Source organism: Mesoplodon densirostris, chromosome 16 (genome assembly GCF_025265405.1).
Source record: "Mesoplodon densirostris isolate mMesDen1 chromosome 16, mMesDen1 primary haplotype, whole genome shotgun sequence".
Classification (NCBI taxonomy): domain Eukaryota; kingdom Metazoa; phylum Chordata; class Mammalia; order Artiodactyla; family Ziphiidae; genus Mesoplodon; species Mesoplodon densirostris.
The window spans coordinates 45623286-45643585 of NC_082676.1; the positions used below are offsets into that span (position 1 = coordinate 45623286).

At 43.1% G+C, this 20300-nt stretch overlaps 1 protein-coding gene across 2 annotated transcripts in view; it reads left to right on the forward strand.

Moving 5' to 3' along the window:
* Positions 1 to 593: 593 nt before the first annotated feature.
* The window catches only part of XPO6 (exportin 6), a 110080-nt gene continuing 90373 nt past the window's right edge, over positions 594 to 20300 (forward strand). Inside the window, exon 1 of one of the 2 annotated variants that reach the window (XM_060120131.1) lies at positions 594 to 1208. In XM_060120131.1, coding sequence (XP_059976114.1) covers positions 1206 to 1208 — 3 coding nt within the window. In that variant the 5' untranslated portion in view covers positions 594 to 1205. The remainder of the gene's footprint in view (positions 1209 to 20300) is intronic. The other variant, XM_060120130.1, reaches the window with a different exon arrangement.

The window sequence follows — 20300 nt, forward strand, 5'->3', positions numbered from 1 at the left end:
ATCCTTCAGGCCTCAGTTTACATTTCCATCCCTCCCTTCCATTTTCTATCTTGGGACCCTGCGTGTTTGTTGCGTTCATTTCACTCACAGCACTCCTCGTTTCTTACAATTAATTTATTCACTTGCTCTCTACTTGCTTCTTATCTGCCTCCTGAGGGCAGAGACTACAGTAGTCTTGTTTACTACACTAGTCCTAGCACCCACAGCGGCGCCAGGTCCATGGCAGGGCTAAAATGTGTGGGCTGAATGGATGTAAGTTCCACAAGGGTGGAGGCTGCGTGCCGCCGACTCCTAGCCGGTACTGGGCACGCAGAAGGCGCTCCATGAAGATATGGGGAATGAATGAGCGCAGGAAACGAAAGAGAAATCGCCACTTTACCAAGGTGGCAGGTCCGGTGCCCTTTACCAACATGGCCGCCGGCCCGCGTGGACTGGCGGAGGGCGCCGGGCGTGGGGCGGGGCCGAATGGGGGCGGGGCCAGAGGGAGCCGTCAGGTGCGGCCCCGCCCCGCGCCCCCCCGGCCTCCGCCCGCTCGATTCCGGATTGGTCCGGTTCCAGCGCCGCAGCCCGGCGGCCGCGCCGTGGGGCCGCGCCGGGCACTCGCCACTTCCGGCGCGTTGGGGCTGTTGGTTGGGGGTGGCCGCGCGGCGCGAGCGGGCAGCTCTGGAGCGGGCGTGCGCAGGGATGCTCCGGGGGGCGGCGGCGGCGGCCGTGTGGGCTGAGGCGGCAAGGATAGCTCGGGCCCTCGGGCCTTTCCCCTGAGCCGGCCACTCGGGCTGCGCCGCCGAGGCTCCTTCAGCCTCCGCCCCTTCAGCCTCGGGGTCGGGCCCACCGCCACTTCTGAACGCGGGGGCCGGGGAGCCCCTGCCTGGGCCCGGAGCCTCCCATTGGGGGTCGGGCCCGGGCGGGGGGCCCCGAGCCGCTGCTCTCCTCGCCGGCCTCCGAGCCCCATTTCCTGCTTTTTCAGTTTCCTTGCGGAGGGGCGGGTGGGTCTGGATGAATTGTTCCGGGGGTCCCCGATGAGGCGGGCCGGGGGGCCGCGCTCTTTATAGAGGGTCCCCGCGGGGCCCGGGTGGGGAGGCCGTTGTCTTTGCATGGGTGGGGGACTTCCCCAGCCTGCCGGGACCATGACCTGAACTGTGCGAGCGGGACGTGTCCGAAGCCCGAGAGCTAGCTCACCTGAGCCGCCCTCTCCCCCGGCCAGCATGGTAAGTGGGGTCGGAGCACCTTTTCTCCCGGGTGCCGGGTCTGAGCGGTGGGAGCGGGCCCGGGACTGCTGAGCCATCGCTTCTCCCCGGGGCGGGGAGAGGCGCGTGCCGAGCCCGACACTGACAAATGCGTGCAGGGTTTGCAGCCGGGCTCTGAGCTCCCATCCCCCCTCCCCCTCGGGATCGCTTAGAACTGGGAGGGATCTGGACGCGGAGCGGACACAACCCTTGCATCTGGTGTTTGCCTCTCTTACATTGTAGCAGCTCATCATGATGGTAGCTATGATTTATTTATTGAGGGCTTACTGTGTGCCAGGCGCTGTGCTAAAGTGATTTGACATGTGTTATTTAATTAGCACACCAGCCCTGTGTTCTGAAGTGGGGACACTGAGGCACAGAGCAGCTAATTACCCAGCTCAAGGTCACTCTCAAGTAACAGTGGCAAGATTTGAACCCAGGCAGTCTTGATTTCAGAACTCCTATTTGATAGAACACACTTCACAGAGCTGGAGGAGGTCTTGCTGTAGGTTTATATACGGGGCAGCTGAGAGGGTTTGTGGTTTTCAGAGGTCACTTACCTAGATCATAGGAATTAGGAATCAAAGTCAGGAACTGTCCTATTCTTTTGACACCCGTTCTGCCTTTCTTTCTGCTGCATGCTCTGGCCTTTTCCCTGGTAGTGCCTGGAGAGCTCTTCATCTTTCTAGATCTAGTTCAGAAGCCACTTCTGAAGATAACATTCCACATTTTCCAGACCCAAAGGCACTGTCAGTACTCCCTTAGGTTTGTGCAGTCACATCTGTTTTTAAGCATTTGTGTTATTGTAATTGTCTATTGCAGTAGACTCAGTTCTCTCAAAGATGAAATTGTCTGAACTTTTATCTACCCCAGCTTTTAGAACATAGTAAGCCCACTGGGGGTGGTTGCCTGGCCTGTGCTTGACCACTTCCAGTTACAGAAGTGTTCTTAAGGTTGCCCATTTTACATCTTCCACACTAGTGGTTTAGTAGAGAAGGGGATGCAGTGACATCTGTAATATAGCTGTTCAGGCCAGTGGGGTTTTCAGAAGTTTCAAAGGACCTGTGGGTTATATGTTAGGTTCTGGGCGGAGAAAGAAGACCTAAGGCGTAGCCCTTGCCTTCGTGGGGCTTACAACCAGTCAGATAAAATGCACCATTAATGCCAAGCAGCACTGTATAATAGATACTGTATGTAGGATAATGGCAGATCAGTTAAGCTCTCTGAGTCCCAGTTTCCTCAGCTATACAATGTGGAGACAGGGATTTTCTAATGAATAATCTAAAGGTATGAGGTATAATATTTAGTGAATGATGACAGTAGTATTCAGTAATCCTTCATTGATTCTTTCAATGAATTTTTTTTTAAATGGTGGTAAAATATACGTAACATAATATTTACCATTTTAACCATTTTTAAGTGTATAGTTCAGTAGCATTAAGTACATTCACATTGTGTGCGTCCATCCCCAGAACTATTTTCATCTTGTAAGACTGAAACTGTACCCATTAAACAGTAATTCTCGGGCTTCCCTGGTGGCGCAGTGGTTGGGGGTCCGCCTGCTGATGCGGGGGACACGGGTTCGTGCCCCGGTCTGGGAGGATCCCACATGCCGTGGAGCGGCTGAGCCCGTGAGCCGTGGCTGCTGAGCCTGCGCGTCCGGAGCCTGTGCTCCGCAGCGGGAGAGGCCACGGCAGTGAGAGGCCCGTGTACTGAAAAAGTAAAAACAAACAAACAAAAAAAGACCAGTAACTCTCATTCCCTTCCTTGTCCCCTAGTGACCACTATTCTACTTTCTGTCTCTATGAATTTAACTACTCTAAGCCCCTCATATAAATGGAATTGTACAGTTTTTGTCTTTTTATGACTGGCTTATTTCACTTAGCATAATGTCCGCGAGGTTCATCCGTATTGTAGCATCTGTCAGGATTTCCTTCCTTTTTAAGACTGAATAATATTCCATTGTGTGTGTAGACCACATTTTGTTTATCCGATCATCTGTTGATGGACACTTGGATTACTTCCACCTTTTGGCTGTTGTGAGTAATGCTGCTGTGAACATGGATGTACAAATCTTCTAATGAATTTTAAGTAGCCACTGTATTAGAGGCTCTAGCGAATGTCAGGTAAACAGGACAGACAGGTACCTCCCCTCGGGTAGCTGACAACATTGCTTTAGAACCTTTGGACAGAATTTTATTGTTTATTGACTTAAGCTGGCCAAGCACTCTTGTATTCAGGTTTCATTTTAATTGGCAGTCAGGAGAGCATTATGAAAATGACCACCTTTGAGCAATTAATTGTGAAGTAGTAGTACTTGACTTCACGATGACCATTTACAATGTTTTCTGAGGTAAGTTTTGAGTCAAGTTTTCTGTAACCTACCCCTCACTTATTTTAGCACACAGTGGGTGACCACAGCGGATTTGAGGTGAATAGGACTGTCAAATTACATCCTTTTTGCAGTACTCACACCAGGGGTTCATCTCCTGTAGGTGTCCCAGGTTCAGGGGTGTGGATGGGGCAGGCCTTGTCCCTGGATGCAAGGAAGCCATTGCCTGATTTGTGTCTTCCCGGAGGAGGGTCTTTTGCCTGGGATCACAGTTCTTTATTCCAGGAACTTTTTTCCATTTCTTACTGACTTAACATTTTTACTTTAAAGAGCGTTTAAAGAGCTGGCAAGTAAGTTTGGGCCTTTGTAATATCTTCTTTTTAAAACTTCAACTCGCTAATAAGATGAAAATGGTGTAATATGATAGAACTACCATTTATTAAGTATCTATACTAAGCTAGCTGTTTTTCATTTATTTGGTTTTTCTTTCAGTCACTCAGTATCAGTTAAGCACACCAACACTGGTAGGTTGGTTACCTTATTGCCATTACTACCAGAGGAGGAGGTGAACAGGCCTGGTGTAGGTACCTGTTTAACAAGCGGTGGAGCTGGCATTGGGTCCAAGGTGCTCTTCTCCAAAGCCTGTGCTCCTTGAGGTACAGGTGCTTCCTCATGTGGAAGTTGGTTGGGAATGTCATCCAACAACATTTTATTTGGTTCTGAGTAGTGATGAGGGCTGGGGAGCATGGGAATTTCCTTTAAACTGTCCCTCTAGGAGGAGGGATTTTGACCTGCAAATTTAGAACTAGTTAAAAAAGATATGTAGTTGCAGTACAGAATTCCTAGAACAGTTAAACTATAACTACATTTGATTAAATCATCATTTTGGGTTGAATTCCCATGAGTTCTCAAGTGATGTAACATCTTAGAGGTTCCCACTACTTCTCTGAAAAATTGCTACTTAATATCAAATGAGCTTTGCGTATTATGGAAATTTTGTGCAAAATTGAACCCTTACTTAAATTAGCATTTTTTTTCTTTTTTAGTTTCTTAGAAGATTTCTTTGGTTACAAAGTCTTCTCATTTTTGAACTCTATATTTTTATTATGTTTGGCAGTGCCGCGAGGCATGTGGGCTCTTAGTTCCCCACCAGGGATCGAACCTGTGCCCCCTGCAGTGGAAGTGCTGAGTCTTAACCACTGGACCAGCAGGGAAGTCCGCCTTCTCATTTTGCTTTTTAATTATTTTATTTTTGGCTGTGTTGGGTCTTCGTTGCTGCGCATGGGCTTTCTCTATTTGCGGCGACCAGGGGCAGCTCTTCTTTGCGGTGCGCGGGCTTCTCATTGCCGCGGCTTCTCTTGTTGGGGAGCACGGGCTCTAGATGCGCGGCCCTCAGTAGTTGTGGCTCACGGGCTCCAGAGCGTGGGCTCCAGAGCGCGGGCTCAGTAGTTGTGGCGCATGGGCTTAGCTGCTCCGCGATATGTTGGGATCTTCCTGGACCAAGGCTCAAACCCGTGTCCCCTGCATTGGCAGGCGGATTCTTAACCACTGCGCCACCAGGGAAGTTCTTATTTCCCACTTTATAGATGAGAACATTCAAGGCCCAGAATGGTTAGGCAGCTTCTCAAGCTCACACTGCAATCAAGTGGCGGAACTGGCATTCAGAGCCAGTCAGTCTGGCTCAAGAGTCAGTGCTCTCAACTGTTACACTTTCACCCCAGGAGGGATAATATTGTCCCTGCCCTCTAGAAGTCAGTTTAGTGAGGAAATGGGACATATATTCTGGTAATTATGAGAGGCTGTGGTAAGGGTGACCATAGTAGAAGAATGCATTGATACAAAGGTGGCACACCTGAGGACAGGGAACAGGGACGATTTCCCAGGAGGAATATTTGAGTCTTGAAGGGTTAGGAAGAGTTTGACAGTTGGACACGGAAAAAAAGGGCCTTCTAATTGAAAGTTTGCAGATAGTTACAAAGAGTAGATATGTATTAATAAAGATAATAGAAAGTAATAGGTGTCAGGGGTGGAGGTGAAAGAAGAAATTAACATTTGTTGAGTGCTTAGGACTTTGTAGGTCTTTATGTGCATTTATACGCACAGTACACAAACATGCTATTTTTTCTCATCGTGAATACCTTTAGTCCTACTTTCCTGGCCAGCTGCTGCCCCATTTCCTTGTTCCTCTTTGCAACAAAACTCCAGGAAGGAGTGGTCTTTAATTCCTCACCTTCCATTCTCTCCCAAGCTCACTTGTCAAGGTCCCACCCGCTGCTGTTGAACGCAGCGGTTAGTTCTCATCTTAGTCAATCTGTCCGTAACATTGGACATGTTGAATACTCCCCCTTCTGTTAAAGTCTTTCTTCACCTGGTCTCCAGGACACTAAAATGTGCTTTTAGTTTTCCGCCATCTTACTGGATATTTCTTCCTCATCGCACTGATCTTTGAATAGCTGGAGTGCTCTAGGCCTCAGACCTAGTTAGCTCCCAGGCCAGACCTCCCCACTGAGCCGCAGTTCTCATGTATCCAGCTGCCTACTTGACATGCAAGCGTGTTTGTCAGGCATGTCAAATGTAACCTGTCTAAAAACCAACTCCCGACTTTCCCCTTAATTCTTTTCTACCCACAGTCTTCTCTTTCTCAGTTGGGGGCAGCTCCATCCTTCTAGTTGCTTGTGGCAAAAACTTGGAGTCATCCTTGACCTTTCTTTCTCTCATATCCCACATCTGGTCCGTATCAGGAAGGCTGATTGTTTTCTCCCTTCGAAATGTAGCCAGGATTTTATCACTTCTTGTTCCCTCCACTGCTGTCTCTCTAGTTTAGGCCTTCATCATCTCTTGCCTGAATTACTGCAGTTGCCTCCTAACTGTTCTCCTAGCTTCTGACCTTGTCCCATGATAGACTGTTTTTTTTTTTTTTTTTTTTTTTTAATTTTTTTTTGGCTGTGTTGGGTCTCATTGCTTCGTGTGGTCTTTCTCTACTTGTAGCGAGCAGGAGATACTCTTCGATGCACTGCGGGGGCTTCTCATTGTGGTGGCTTCTCTTGTTGAGGAGCACAGACTCAAGGCGCACAGGCTTCAGTAGTTGCAGCACGTGGGCTCAGTAGTTGTGGCTCATGGCCTTTAGAGCGCAGGCTCAGTAGTTGTGATGCACGGGCTTAGCTACTCCGTGGCATGTGGGATCTTCCCGGACCAGGGCTCGAACCCATGTCCCCTGCATTGGCAGGCAGATTCTTAACCACTGCACCACCAGGGAAGTCCAATGATAGACTGTTTTAACACAGTAGCCTCAGTGATCCTTTGAAAAATCTAAGGCAGATCATGTCTTTGTTTTGTTCCCGTGGCTCCTCATCTCACTTAGAGCGAAGGCCACAGTGGCCCACATGCGCCTCCATGGCCTACTGTGCCCTCCATATTCTGGCCCATGGTTACACTCTGAACCCATCTCCTGCTACTCTCCCCTTGGCTCACTCTGTTTCAACTCCCCTGGCCTCCTTGCTGTCCTTCAGATGCTCCAGGTGTGTGCCTGCCTCAGGGCTTTGGCCTGGCTGTTGCTTCTGCTTGGACTGCACTTTCCCCTAGATGTCTGTATGACCAGCGTGACCTCCTTCAGGCCTTCTCAAGAGTCATGTTCCCGGTGAGGCCAGTCCTTACCACCCTATTTAAAATTGTAATCCCATCTCAGAACTCCCAGTCCTTCACATCCTGCTTTACTTTTTGTAGCATTTACACTTTTAAACATTTTACATGGTTAATGTTATTTATGAAATCTATTTTTTGTTATCTCTTTGTGCTAAAATATTACCTCCCTAAAGCTTTGCTCTGTTCACTGATGTATCCCGAGAGTCTAGAACAATTGCTGGCATAGTAGACAGTTACATTGTAGTTAGGAATGCTGTGGAGGTCTTGGGTGTTCAAGACCTTTAGAGAAAGGGAGTAAATAGAACTTGCACAGAGTGGGTATTTCAGAAGAGCAGAAGGGTGTAACTAAATGTGTAGTGTTAAGAAAGGATCTATAATAGACTGGTTTGGCAATGGTGGAGATTTTTGTGAAGAAGTGGTTGGGGAGAAAGTTTATAAAAGCAGTTAAGGGCTGGGTTATGAAGGGCCTCCAGTACTACTCAAGGGAGTTTGGCTTTGTTTTTTGGCTGATTTTTCCTTAAAGGAACATTAATCCATCTACTGTGTGTAGGTTAGATTGGTGTGGGAAACCAGATACGACACCATGCCTGGGTGAATGTGATAAAGGCCTGTTCTTGGATTTGGAGTTAGGAGTGGAGAGGAAGACTTGACCAAGAGAGTCATCACTTAAAACTGACTGATTCCAGATTCAAGGGATGAAGAAAAGGGAGGAGCTCAAGCTGATTTTGGAAGCCTCTAAACTGGTGATTGGGAATAGTAGGAAATTTTAATTAATTGGTGGTTGGGTTTGGTAGGAACAGAAGAGATGACAGGTAAAGAAACTGACAGGGAGATGACAGGAGACAGTCCATGTGCCGATAAAATAAGGGATTTGGCTCTGTAGGTAGGGAGGCAGATGCTGCTGTGTTGAGATGAAGGTAATTGGCATTGGGCAGGACAAGGATCTTGACAACTTTTAGGTAGTTGGATTGTTGACATATGTGTCCAAGTCAAGGGAGACGTGACTGTACCGGCTGGGGTGAAGAGGGAGGGAATTCCTGAATGTGTAGCTGTTACTTTCTGCTTCTTTTTCATCCTCCCTTTTCCTCTCCACCAGTGGTTTGTTGTGCAACCCACTGCAGACTGATTGTTTGTCTTCACTACTTTTCAAGATCACCAGTGACCACTGTGTGCTGACTCCAGTATATACAGTCATCCTTTGGTATCCAGGGGGGCTTGGTTCCAGGATCCCCTGCATATACCAAAACCTACGGATGCTCAAGTTCCTTACATAAGTTGGCGTAGTACAGTGAATGCATAAATAGCCTCTTTTCAGTCCTTATGCCATCTTTTGGCTGTTGGCAAACACTGGTCACTTTTTTTTCCCCCCGAAACACTTTTTCTTGGTTCCCTTGGCTTCCATGATATAACTCTTGGTTCAGTCTCCCTTGATCTTCTTTCTTATGGCTTCAGCTATGGCCTGTGTACCAATGAGAACTCAGCCACCCTCTCCAGCCTTGGATATCCACCGGAGTGTCCTGTAGACATCAAATTAAACATGACTAAACCAAATCCATCATCTTCCCCTTAGGTTAGCGCCTCCTCCCCCATGCCCTAGTTCTCTTAATGATCTTATTCACTGGACACTCAAGTGATAAACCTGAGTCATCTTTAACATCCTTTTTGCCATCAGTCCTCCACTTGTAGACCTGTTGATACTGCAGCTAACTTATTTGTGTCCTGACCTTGGCCTTTCCCTCCATTCCCTCCATTTTGGTCAGGCCATTGTCATCTCTTGCTTTCATGGGTGGTGTCTTGACAGCTTCCAGGTTCTTCCTCCACCAGTCCATCTTCTTTCTGTATTCCTGCCAGAGCTACCTCGTGGAACTCAGATGTGGTCACGTCGCTTGACCCCAAATTATTTTGAGCAGAGGGTCCCCAGTGTTGTCAGAGACCAAGTTTTTATCACGGCAGAGTAGTGGAAAGCACATGGGTCCTGGATTTTCACAATTTCTCTTTTACTCCTCTCAGTAAGAAGAAGATGATTTATTAAATGCTTAAAGTGATTCATTCGAAATATCATTTCAAGACTTCTCAAGTTATATCTTGTTCTCTAGCCACAGCAAGCCACTTGTCATTCCCAGAACACCAAGTACGCTTTCGTACGTCTCTGCCTTTGTTCAGTGCTGTTCCCTCTGCTTGAATGTCCTTTTCTTCTTTTTGAGGCCTTACCTACCATGAACGTGACCTCTTTGAGGCTTTCCAGCCACTGGTTTAACATTTCTCATCTTTGATTATAGTTAGGTGTTCTTTTTTTTTTTTGCTTTTATTATTTTGATTTATTTGTTTTTATTATATAAGAATTACAAGGCTACATTCTTGTAGTAAGTGTCAAATAACTCAGAAGTTTGAAGAGCAAAATGTGAACCTCCTCCATCCTTTCCTTGGCTTCCTCTCCTTTCCTCCCCCTCCAAGCCTGGGAGTGGAGAGGATTAGTTCTTTCTCTTTATGAGCCCATATCAGAATGAATCTCAGTCTTCTTTACATTTCCAGTGCCCCGTAGGCATTCAACAGATATTTAGGTAATTGAAAGGGTCAGGTGTGATGGGAATTCCCTGGTGGTCCAGTGGTTAGGACGCTGTGTTTGCTGCCAAGGACCTGGGTTCGATCCCTGGTCGGGGAACTAAGATCCCACAAGCTGTGCGATGTGCCCCGCCCCCCCAAAAAAGAGGTGCGAAAACAAATCCAAGAAGGTCAAGGTAGGCCCTTGAGGTTAGTAAATGATAGTAGCAGCATTTAGAGAGTATAGTAAGCTTGAAATAGAGTATGAATATAGTAAAAACCCTGTTTTTCCAAAAGCCATGTAGCCAGCAAGCTCAGATAGCAGCATTTTTGCCCTGGGCAGGTGGAGGTGGGGAGCAGGTAAGCAAGAGGAGTTGTTAGAACAAATGCTGTGCAGATGGTACACTTCCTGTGAGGCTCCAAAAACTGATTGCTTCTGGGAGGACTGCTGGGGAACAAGTGGGAGTAGGGGTGGGGTGAGGTGAGAGCTGTGGATGTACCTGAGGAAACCCACAAGGCAGAGAGAAGTGAGGGAGGTGAAAGAGGCTAATGGGAAGGGAAGGAAGCTGGGGCTCAGAGGGAGAAAAAAAGGTCTGTGAGTGTTTCATAATTACACTCTGTGTTAGCCGTTGTTTAGGGGCCCTCATGTATACTACGGGCAGTACCTCATTTCATTTTACAGCCACCCTGCAAGGTAGGTATTACTGTCTGTTCCCATTTTACAGTTGAGGAAGATGAGGACCCTGAGGCTCAGGGAGGGTAATATAAGTAGCTTGTTTAAAGTTACATAGCAAGTTGATAGAGATGGGATGCTGACCCAAGATTCTAAACGCACAGCCCATGTTTTTTCTGTAGCACTAGGTTTCTTCTTAAGCCTATGCACATTTACGTATATTTACTTCAGATGTAACCCAAGTGAGTATATTGTCCCAGGAAAAACAGTACATCTAGCCATCTAGGCTTAAAACTTGCATAATTTACCTTTCATAACAGAAAGGGCAAGATGGTAAAAGTTTGCTGATGACAAACGTTACTTGAAATGTAGCCCAACTGGGTATATTGTCCCAGGAAAAACAGTACATTTAGTCATCTAACCTTAAAACCTGCATAATTTACACCTGGTAATGGAAAGGGCAAGATGGTAAAAGTTCACTGATAACAAATGAGAAAATATATATTTCTGCATATGCTTTAATGTGATAGAATAGAAAAAATGTGACTCGAGGGCAAAGTGGTAGCTGGAGCACGTTACAGGACAAAAGAGAGGAAGGTTGCTTGGCTTCTTTATGTATTTCAGTTCAGTTAAGCCCATTAGGCTTAGCATACGCAGTAGTTAATTTACATCAGAGCAGTCTGCTGCTGTTTTATATGAAGGTTATAATGAAAAATATCTCTGATCTCAGACTCCTTGAAAAGGTAAAGGTATTTTATGAGTTAAATGCAGTTGGTGGGGGGAAGTCATTAGTTTTTAAATTGGCTAATAATCAGACCTGGGATAGATCAGGGTTTTTTTTAGATTAACAATTGAATAATTTTTATAAAAATTATGTATGCTCATTAATAATCAAGCAGTATCAAAAAGTATCAATACAAAGAACATGGCAAAAAAAGAAATCCCCTAAATCCTCCTACCCTGAACTATGATTAACAATCTATATATCTATGTTTCTATCTATTTGCCTATAAGATAAGGAGGATAGATATCTAAAATAAGTACTTTTATTAAAAAAGTGGTGATGCTGATTTTTTGGGTCATGCTAGTTTTAAAATAAAAATCAATTTACTATTCTTTGTATTTAAAAAAACATACTTTTTGAAATATTTATATACTTACAGGAAGTTGCAAAATGAGTGCAAGGATTCCTGTTGTACCCTTCACCCAGATTCCCCCAACGGTGACACCTTACATAGCTGTGTGCAATACCAAAACCAGGAAACTGACATTAGTACATGTCATTTGTTGACTAGACTACAGACCTTATTCAGTTTTCACCATTTTTTGACCTGCATTCATGTGTGTGTATGGCTCTATGCAATTTATTCCATGTATTGATTCATGTAACTTCCACTGCAGTCAAGGTACAGAGCTGTCCCATCACCGCTGAAGATCTAACTCATGCCTTAGTATTTTTTTCCTAATACTCTTTCTATTTGTAGCCCTCCTCCCTCTCGCCTAGCAACCACTAATCTGTTCTCCATCTCTACAGTTTTGTCATTTTGAGAGTAGTATAAATATAATCTGCAGGCCGTAACCTTTAGACATTGATTTTTTTCACTGAGCACAGTGCTCTTGAGGTCTCTCTGTCTACTTGAATTTATTAATTTAATTTAATTTATTATTTATTTATTTTAAACATTTATTTATTTTAATTTTTTATTTTTGGCTGCGTTGGGTCTTTGTTGCTGCACACGGGCTTTCTCTAGTTGCGGTGAGCGGGGGCTACTCTGTTGAGGTGCGCGGGCTCATTGAGGTGGCTTCTCGTTGCGGAGCACGGGCTCTAGGTGCGCGGGCTTCAGTAGTTGCAGCATGTGGGCACAGTAGTTGTGGCTTGCAGGCTCTAGAGCACAGGCTCAGTAGTTGTGACGCACAGGCTTAGTTGCTCTGCCGCATGTGGGATCTTCCTGGACCAGGGATCAAACCCATGTCCCCTGATTGGCAGGCGGATTCTCAACCACTTCGCCACCAGGGAAGCCCCTGACTTGAATTTAATAGCAGAAAAATAAACAAGTGAAACTGAAAAATAAGTTGTCAGATTTCAAATAATCTTTGCCACAATAATTATTAGCTCTTGATAAATCCCCATAGGTTAAGGAAAAAGATTATGAAAAACATTATGAAGATGGCATCAATTTTTTTTTTTTTTTTTTTTTTTTGCCATGCCACACAGGCATGTGGGATCTTAGTTCCCCGACCAGGGACCGAATCCACATCCCCTGCATTGGAAGCGTGGAGTCTTAACCACTGGACCACCAGGGAAGTCCCAAGACGGCATCATATACTTTAAAATTTAAAAAAAAATTTTTATTTAATTTTTAAATTTTATTTAATTTTTTTATACAGCAGGCTCTTATTAGTTATCTATTTTATACATATTAGTGTATATATGTCAATCCCAATCTTCCAGTTCATCCTCCCCCCCCCGCCACTTTGGTGTCCATACATTTGTTCTCTACATCTGTGTCTCTATTTCTGCCCTGCAAACCAGTTCATCTGTACCATTTTTCTAGGTTCCACATATATGTGTTAACATACGATATTTGTTTTTCTGACTTCACTCTGTATGACAGTCTCTAGATCCATCCACATTTCTACAAAAAAGATGGCATCTTTTTTTTTTTTTTTGCGGTACGCGGGCCTCTCAGCGTTGTGGCCTCTCCCACTGCGGATCACAGGCTCCGGACGTGCAGGCCCAGCAGCCATGGCTCACGGGCCCAGCCGCTCCACGGCATGTGGGATCTTCCTGGACTGGGGCACGAACCCATGTCCCCTGCATCGGCAGGCGGACTCTCAACCACTGCACCACCAGGGAAGCCCAAGATGGCATCATTTTAAATAAATAAATATATTCTATATTTCAGTTCTAGGCAGCATCAATGAACTTCATAATAGGAAAAATAAGAAAATTTGTACTCCTTCCCCTTTTCCCTCCTCACTCTTGTTATTTTATTTTGTCAGTGTCTTTAGAGCATTTACAGTCTGTTCTATAACCATAACTCCCTCAGTATTTTGTCTTAGTTTTACATTTTAAGGGATTCAAATGTCCCCCACTGGTTCTTTTAACTATGGTCTTTCCATATCTGAATGTTTGGATTCATTTTCCTGTTAGCTAGATTTTGTTGTTAGGATTTTTTTTTTTTTTTGCGGTACGCGGGCCTCTCACTGCTGTGGCCTCTCCCGTTGCAGAGCACAGGCTCCGGACGCACAGGCTCAGTGGCCATGGCTCATGGGCCCAGCCGCTCCGCAGCATGTGGGATTTTCCCGGACCCGGGCACGAACCCGTGTCCCCTGCATCGGCAGGCAGACTCTCAACCACCGCGCCACCAGGGAAGCCCTTGTTGTCAGTTTTAAGAAATGGTGCCTTATTTGGTGAATTAAGAATGTCTCTATCCCTTTATGTTTGAAGGATGTCTTGGCTAGGTATAAAATTCTTGGATTGTGGGGGACTTGCCTGGTAGCGCAGTGGTTAAGAATCCGCCTGCCGATGCAGGGGACACAGGTTCGAGCCCTGGTCCTGGAAGATCCCATATGCTGCGGAGCAACTAAGCCTGTGTACCACAATGACTGAGCCTGTGCTCTAGAGCCCACGAGCCACAACTACTGAGCCTGCATGCTGCAACTACTGAAGCCCGCGCGCCTAGAGCCCATGCTCCGCAACAAAGAGTAGCCCCTGCTCGACGCAACCAGAGAAGAACCCACGCGCAGCAACAAGGAACCAACGCGGCAATCAATCAGTCAATCAATATTCTTGGATTGTGGGACCTCCCTGGTGGCACAGCAGATAAGACTCCGTGCTCCCAGTGAGGGGGCCTGGGTTCGATCCCTGGTCAGGGAACTAGATCCCACGTGCACACTGCAACTAAGTAGCCCGCCTGCCGCAACTAAGACCTGGCGCAACCAAGTAAATAAATAAAAATAAGATAAAAGGCCAGGCTTCAGCTCTGGTTGATTCAGTTATTTAAAAAAAAAAAAAAAAAAAATTCTTGGATTGTACCCTCAGATCTTGTAAACATTGTTCCGCCATCTGGGATTCAGTGTTTTCTTGAACCTTTTAATCTATTTAACATTGATTAGCTGATATGTGTGTGTGTGTGTATGTATATCTATATATACGCATATATATATATATATATATATATATATATATATATATATATATATACTTTTTTTCCAATAGAGTTCATGGTTGCTCTGTTCCCTGAATTATTTGTTTTGAAAATGTCTGTCGTCCTTATCCATAAATGGTAACTTGGCTGGGTATAATACTAATGGGTCATACATTCTTTTTCCTTAGAATTCTGTAGATATTTCTCCATTGTTTTCTTCCATTGGAGGTGGTTGTGTGGAAAAGCCTGGTTAGCCTAATTCATTCTCTCTTTACCTCAGTGAGAGAGAACTTGCCTTTTTTGCATGATTGCTAGGAGAACTCTGTATTGCTGAAGTTCAGTAACTCAATTAGGATATCTTTAAGTGTGGATCATTATTTTATCATTTTGCCCTAGAACATGGTATGCCTGTCTTAATGTTTTTACCTAGTTCCCTAATGTTGGATATTTAGATTTCCAGTGTGTGCTGCATCAGTACTACAATAAACACATCAAATTTCTCTTTGTCCATTTTGTGAGATTGTAGGATAAGTTTCTAGAAGTGGAATTGTGGGGCAAAAAGTACATTTAAAAATGCTGGTATTTAGTGCTTTTTCTACAAAAAGATTGTATCAGTTTATATTCTCACTAGTGGGATAGTTCCTGTTTCCCCACCTTCTGGCTGACACCAATAAAACTTTTTAATGTGAAAGATGAAAATGGCACTTCAGGAATAACATGTGCAGTCCTTTAGTTATGAGTGAAGTGGAACATCTTTTGATGCTTTATTTCCATGTGTATTTTTTCCTATGTCACTTGACCATTCCTGACCTCTATACATTTTTCTGTTGGGTCAGCCAACATTTTTTTTTTTTTTTATGTAATTTGGCTGAATAGTTTTAGAATGTTGATAAAATTAGGTTTGGAATAGCTTGCACATTTGGTTGATTAATCTCATGCCACTAATTTTAGTCAGGTTAAGAACACTATCATTTCTTGTGTACTAGTATTGTGGACTTGAATAAAAAGATTGTCTTGGTGAGGGGGCTGTAATCTGATAGTTTTCTGAACCATCAGACCTTTTGTCTGATGATCCATGTAATTAAGTTGTCTATTCCTTCCCACTTGGTTTCATATGTATTTGTCATAACATGATGTAAGAACAGGTTTAATCATAGGAAAGCACTTCTATTGCCAGAAAGTTGCAGTGCTCACCCTGGTGAAGTGATTTTTCTGGTAATCATTTGTTGCTGGTCCTGTTAATTGGGTGCATGAATTTAGAATGTTAAAAGATATATGAAGTTAACTGATTCACTTTGTTATAAAGCAGAAACTAACACACCATTGTAAAGCAATTATACTCCAATAAAGATGTTAAAAATAAAAGATATATGAAGTAGCTTCATAGGAGAGTTTACCGATCATGCTTAGGGTTTCTCTGATTTTCTACTGAAATTCCTCTAATGGCAGAGAGAGCCTACACTTGCTTAAGAGAAGGCCCTTGTCCTGGGGCTTAAGGTCATAGCAGCTCTCTGTAAACCTGAAATTTCTTGAAAATCTTGAATTGTATGTTAAACCTGTGTTGTTGAAGAGTCAATATATATTTTTTCTTTCTTCCTCTCTCCCTCTCTTCTTTTGTTCCTCCCTTCCCTCCCTCCCCAATCTTTACAAGCAAATTAATGATCCAGGCACATCCATTATCTTGAGGAGCACTGTGTAGCCATCGTCACATTTTACTGTGGGGATGACTGGTCCACGTCTCCAGAGCTCTGTGGACAGGCATACTTTTATGAGGAGCGTTGAAAAATATCCTGGTGTATCTGTAAAGGAGACTTCTTATGAAGAGAAAAAACTTTAAGGTTTTTGAAAAGACCTCAAAGAAATATAAGGAAACATTTTGAGAAAATACCCCTTTACACCTCAAGAGGGAACAGATTGAAAGAGAGCTTTGAGTAGACTGCTTTTATTGGCATACTCAGTAGACCCTTGGTATGTAACACTTGTGTTTTTGATTATTTGTCCGTAACCTTCAAAGCCTTTGATAAGTCATTTGTTATTTTAAAAAAGTATGACTTGCAATGCCTTCAGGTGTCTGGAGCAACTCACTTGGCTGGCACATGAGTGGGCCCAGCTGATCTCCTAGCTCAGTACAGCCTGGGTGTTCTTTACTCTTCAGGGTTATGACAGTCTTCATTACTTTATGAAAGATAATCCCGCAAAGAAATCCAACTAATAGAACTGGTGATGCAAATGAAATGATCTGAGGAAGTTAAAGTTCTTAGTTAGCAAAAAGGAGTTATGGACAAATTAGAGAACAATGTTAAAAACTTGGTGCCTTGAATCCACCATACTCTAGGTGTGGAAGGAAAGGAAAACAATTCCTCATACTAGGTGAATGCTAGGCCATTGCAAACGTTGCTGATTACTTAGAGTTGAAAAGACACTTAATTTGTGGTGTTATTCTATTCACTGGAATGTGTGTAATTTGTAATTCTTTACTGAAATGGAAAGTCAGGAGCTGGAGGAAACATTGTTGATGAATTTGGGGGCTCACTTGCAACAGGGTTGCAAGATAACTGGAAGCTGGCCTACAGCTATTGAATGTAAGCATGGAAAAGGGTGACTAGAAGTTACAGAAGTTTATAACTTCTGGAAGAGATGTGCATGTCAGCAAATGATTACAATGCTGGGGAATAAGTACAGAAAAAGAACCTTGTAAGAGGTATAACAGTACTTAAAGAAAAAAAAAAAAGCCTGGCCACACTGGGGATGGGAGGGTTGTATCAGGGAAGGCTTCCCAAAGGAGGTGGCAAATGAGTTGGTTTCAAAGCAGAAGTAGGAAGTCCCTAGGCATAGAATTTGGGACATGAGGTGGTGGGGAAGCAGAAGGGCCATTTTGGACAGATGGAGCCACAGATATACACAGAAGAGTAAGAAGACGCAGTGTGTTTAGGACAGGTTGTGAAGATGAAAGCTTTGAAATGTTCAAGAATAAGGAGTTCTAATAGGCAGTGCAGGTGACATCTGTGAAGGCAACTACTCCTGGAAAGGTTTTGATTTAATTATTGAGGGAAGGAGCCATGTGCTTTATTATTGCCTAGGAAATTATTCCTCTATATTTTGCATTCTCTTTTTAGAGAAAGACAAATTTAATTTTTATTTTAAAAACTTTTATGGCCACATTGTGTGGCATGTGGGATCTTGGTTCCCCAACCAGGGGTTAAACGTGTGTCCCTTGCGGTGGAAGCATGGAGTCTTAACCACTGGACCACCAGGGAAGTCCCTAATTTTTCTTTTTTATTGAAGTATAGTTGATTTATAATGCGGTGTTAGCTTCAAGTGTACAGCAAAGTGATTCATATATATATATAATATATGTGTATATATATAGAATATATGTATATACATTATATATTCTTTTTCAGATTCTTTTCCATTATAGGTTTTAACGAGATATTGAATATAGCTCCCTGTGCTCTACAGTAGGCCCTTGTTGTTTATCTATTTTATATTTCTAAACTATTTATTTATTTATTTGGCTGTCAGGTCTTTGTTGCGGCATGTGGGATCTTCATTGCCGTGTGTGGGATCTTTAGTTGTGGCATGCAAGCTCTTAGTTGTGGCATGTGGGATCTAGTTCCCCAACCAGGGATGGAACCTGGGCCCCCTGCATTGGGAGCACGGAGTCCTATCCAGTGTACCACCAGGGAAGTCCCTATTTATTCAATTTAAACATCTTATTTTGAGTTATTTTAGACTTGCAGAAGAGTTGCAAAAATAGTACAGGGAGTTCCTGTATACTCTTCTCCCATAGGGATTTATTAAAGACAAAAACAAAAACAAAACCACAGTAGCCAAGTCTTCCAGTAATTTAGCTCAGTTTCTGCACCTTCTTCCTTCTAGTACTGCTTGGCAGTTAAAGTAGGTACTGATGTGATCACAAGGTCTTCTCTGCCATTTTTTGATTTTTGCTTATTTTTCCTGATTGTAAAAAGTGTTTTGAACTCTGTAGACTATTTGATAGTATAAAATAGACAAGAAATTACCCCCATCTGACTCAACCTCTAATAACGTTTTTGTTTCCTTCCAGTCTTTTTTTCTATTTACTTTTTAAATATGGTTGAGATCACACTGTAAATGTACTTTTTTCTTTTGCCTTTTCCATTTCACATAGTATAAGTAGTTTTCCAAATCATTAAATACTTCATAAATATTTACAGTGGCTCTATAATATCACATTGCATGATTCTTTGGCAGTTAGATTGTTCCATTTTTTGCCATTGTAAATAATATGTGATTAATGTTTTTGCAAAAAGCTTTTTCTGTATTTCAGAAAATTGCCTTAGGCTAGATTCCCAGAAGGGCCCAAGGGGGTATGAAAAAAAAATTTTTTAATAGATCTTTTATTTTAAAATAGTTTTAGATTTAGTATAAACATTTTTAAGGTATGTTGTAAGCTATTTTCCAGAAAGTTTATACCAATTTATTCTTCCACTAGCTATGGATAAATACTCATTAGCATTGGGTAGTCTAAAGAAAATTGTTGTAAAATTAGTAGATTAAAAAAATGGCTTTTCATTATTCCTTAATATCTTTTTTTTTTGTAGGAAAAGTTTTTACCAAGTTAGATTTTATTTTTGTTTGTTTATAGGAGACAGATCCCTTATGCTTACTTTAGTTACTATTTAAGTATCCTTTACGCTTACTGTAATATATTAGAAATGGTGCCTTTAACTTTTTTTTCCATAGTCTTAAGTTGATTTTTATTGTTTCTTTAAATACACATAACAGAAAGTTGACCACTTTAAAGTGTACAGTTTAGTGACATTAAAGTACATTCACCCTGTCATGCAACTACTCCCACTCTCCAGTTCTAGAGCGATTCATCACTCTAGAGGAAACCCAGTACCCAGGAGCAGTCACTCCCCATTTCTGCCTCTTCCTAGCACCTGACAACCACAAATCTGCTTTCTGTCTCTATAGGTATGCTTATTCTGGATGTTTCATATAAATGGAATCATATAATACATGGCATCTCAATATCTTTTAAAGCAGAAAAAAAGGTGAATTAGATTAAATAAAATTTGAATTGAGTCTATTTATTAATATTAAAGTTTGAAAATTGACAGTCCATCTGTGGCAACAGTCTTTTTTTTTTTTCTTTTAAAGATTTTTATTTTTGATGTGGACCATTTTTAAAGTCTTTATTGAATTTGTTACAGTGTTGCTTCTATTTTATGTTTTTTGGTGTTTTTTTTTTTTTTTTTGGCCATGAGGCATGTGGGTTCTTAGGTCCCCGACCAGGGATCGAACCCGCACCCTGCATGGGAAGGCGAAGTCTTAACCACTGGACCTCCAGGGAAGTCCCCGCAACAGTCTTGAATTCAGCATATTTAGTTGGTCAAGAAGTCCCATTCCTAGTTTACGGTTGTTGTTGGTGAACAGAGGCCTACAGGCCTTGGGGGAGGAGGGAACCTAAAATAGGGACAAAGATAGGAAGAATATGGGCTTGGAGAGTGAAAGCCAGTGAAATGAGAGCGCATTCCATGGCTGGGACTATATAGGAAACTCATCTAGAAGTTAACCTGTGCAGCAGCATGATTTGGAGAACTTTAGGTAAGGTGCTTCCCTCTGTGTCGTCAAAAAATAACAACAATAGCAACAAAGTAGCCAGCCTAAAAATGAATGAATACATTTGTGACAGTGTCTAATGTATAATAACCTCAGGAAATGTACGAATTTTTGCTTAGGAGTAA